This window comes from Mastomys coucha, unplaced genomic scaffold, assembly GCF_008632895.1.
Source record: "Mastomys coucha isolate ucsf_1 unplaced genomic scaffold, UCSF_Mcou_1 pScaffold21, whole genome shotgun sequence".
Lineage (NCBI taxonomy): Eukaryota > Metazoa > Chordata > Mammalia > Rodentia > Muridae > Mastomys > Mastomys coucha.
In genome coordinates this window covers 178,432,530-178,435,090 of record NW_022196904.1, presented here as the reverse complement: position 1 = coordinate 178,435,090, position 2,561 = coordinate 178,432,530, and the positions used below count along the sequence as shown (strand labels likewise).

The window sequence follows — 2,561 nt, the reverse complement described above, 5'->3', positions numbered from 1 at the left end:
GTTCACTGTAGTTGACATGTTCTAACCATGATCTCTCCCTTAAGCTTCATGCTCACACTTGGAACTGTTGACCCAGGACATATTAGGGCCCCGCCAGTATAAGCTGACTAGAACTCAACCCACGATCCTCCCCTGTAATTCTCTGCCTGAGCTCGAGTGCTGTCCTCCCTGCCATCTGAAAGCCTGGCACTATCTTGAATCCTCCTCTTTCCCTGGCCCTCACACCATTCCCTCACTGTGGCTGCCAAGCCCATCCCTTCAGACTTGGGATACATCCCCCAAACAACTCCGTCCCATCTCCCATCTCATCACTAAATTCACCATCCACAGGACAGTGAAAGTGATTTTTAAGACACATTAGAGGAGGCCCTCTCTGTAAGGTATGGGAGGAGTTAAGCATAGAACACTAAATACTGTTAAGGTACTGCTAATGGTAATAATACACCTTAAGAATAAGCACTTTAACGCCGGGCGGTGGTGGCGCACACCTTTAATCCCAGCACTTGGGAGGCAGAGGCAGGAGGATTTCTGAGTTCGAGGCCAGCCTGGTCTACAGAGTGAGTTCAGGGACAGCCAGGGCTATACAGAGAAACCCTGTCTCGAAAAACCAAGAAAACAAAAACAAAAACAAAAAAAGAATAAGTACTTTAATGTTTATTTTTCCTTTAAATAAGGGACCATGTTGGGGGCCAGGATAACTTGACCTAGCTATCCAGAATAGCTAGTAAATCCTTTTCTGACGACTCAGCCACCTTGAGAAAAGGACTGTTGTCCAAGCAGTTTGCCAGAATGCCCATGTCCAGGACTTGTTCCCACCACTGCTTGCTGCCGAAGCACATCTCCAACTCGGAAGGTCCTGTCCCAGCTGGAACAGCATTTTGTCACCCGAAGTCCATGCAGCCATTTCTGCCCTTTGAGAAGAGGAGCCATTCCTTCCAGTACCTTCTCAGTGCCTGAGACTTCGAATACCAGCTACTATCAAAGGCTGAGGATCCAAGGGTCCAGTGGTGGCTCAGCAGAACGCCAGTGCCTGGAGCAAATACACTTTCATGTACATGCATGGGGTACATGCTCATGTGCATACATAGGGTACACTTGTACACATATGGGGGACACTTGTGTACATAGATGGGGTGCACTCTTTCACGTATGTACATGGGGTACACTCATGAACATACACGGGGGGCTGATGTGATTGGTGCAAGTGTGACTTTGATTGGCATGAATGACTGTGTGTGATTGACTGATGCAGACTGTGTATTTTATTTCAATGAAAAGCACCTGTGACTGGTACGGGAGCCCCTGCCACGTACCTTTCCTGCCCAAACAAGGAGGATATTTAGCTAACTTTTTGTGTGTGGGAGGGAGGTATTGGGAGATACTGTCGTGCAGTACTGGTCTAAGCGTTTCGACAATACAATAAAGAGCAGGCTTCTCTCAAAGTCTATTTATTGTTGTTGTTTTGCTTTTGGTCCTTGCCATTAGGACGGACTAGGCAGAAGTAGCAATGGACAGAACGGCAGCAATGACAAGAAAACAGCTAAGGAGCTAGAGAGTGAGCTGGGCAGATAAGCCAATGCAAAGTCTCAAGTTCAAATCCCCAGAGACCCATGTAAAGCCGATTGTGGAAGCAGGTGATTATCAATCCCAATGCTCCTACAGTGAGACGGGGAGAGGGGGAGATGAGTTTGAGTCTGTGGGCTAGCCCGCCGGGCAGACACTGCATTGAACAACAAAGAACTCCTGTTCTGTCTCAAACCGGACAGAAGCTAAGAACAGACACCCAAGGCTGCTCCCTGACTTCCAAACACAGGCCTTGGCACAAACGCACCTGCACTCTCACACACGAATGTACACACGTGCACACAAAGAGTTCCAGAGAGTAGTCAGGACAGAAATGACAGGGACCAGAAAGGAGAAAGACAATGGTTCCTGAAAAGCTGAAGATGAGGAACTGCAGGAGCATTCTAAAGAACAGGCAAGGATGTCGGATACCTTGTGCCTGAGACTTCGAATACCAGCTACTATCAAAGACTGAGGATCCAAGGGTCTGTGCCTGGGGGCTATGACACTTGCCACTGTATATAACAACATATGACGGTTGCAGACTGAGGCCTATATGAGAGTTCTAAAACTAGGTGTCACTTGCTGCTCCTGCTGCCTGCTGCCACCCACTGTTACTAAAAGCTGAGGATTACAGTAGCTGCCAAGTTTCAGGACCACTGGTGGTTAATGCCTACAGCAATAAGCCTCTAACTGGAAAACCTAAAGCCATAATCCTTGGAGCGAGCCATGGGCTCAGGGTTCAGGGCTAGGTGTGCCTGGGTCTGCTATCCCAGACCTTCCATGGGTTAGTTTTAAATGTCAGCTTCTCCTGAGCTAGGGTCACCCGGGAAGAGGGTCTCAGGGACGAACTATCCAGATCAGGCTGGCCTGTGGGTGTTTAGCCTTTCTGCTTTCTGTTGCTATGACACAACACAGCCACCAAAGAGGGAGCTGATCTGGGCTTTTGGTACCAGAGAGAGAAAGAGAGAGGGAGAGGGAGAGGGGGAGGGAGAGGG

At 48.8% G+C, this 2,561-nt stretch overlaps 1 protein-coding gene across 1 annotated transcript in view; it reads right to left on the bottom strand.

Moving 5' to 3' along the window:
* Nucleotides 1–642: 642 nt before the first annotated feature.
* Nucleotides 643–2,561, bottom strand: part of LOC116101459 (translation initiation factor IF-2-like) — a 29,804-nt gene continuing 27,885 nt past the window's right edge. The window contains exon 4 of the mRNA XM_031385007.1: nt 643–1,030. Coding sequence (XP_031240867.1) covers nt 1,013–1,030 — 18 coding nt within the window. The 3' untranslated portion in view covers nt 643–1,012. The remainder of the gene's footprint in view (nt 1,031–2,561) is intronic.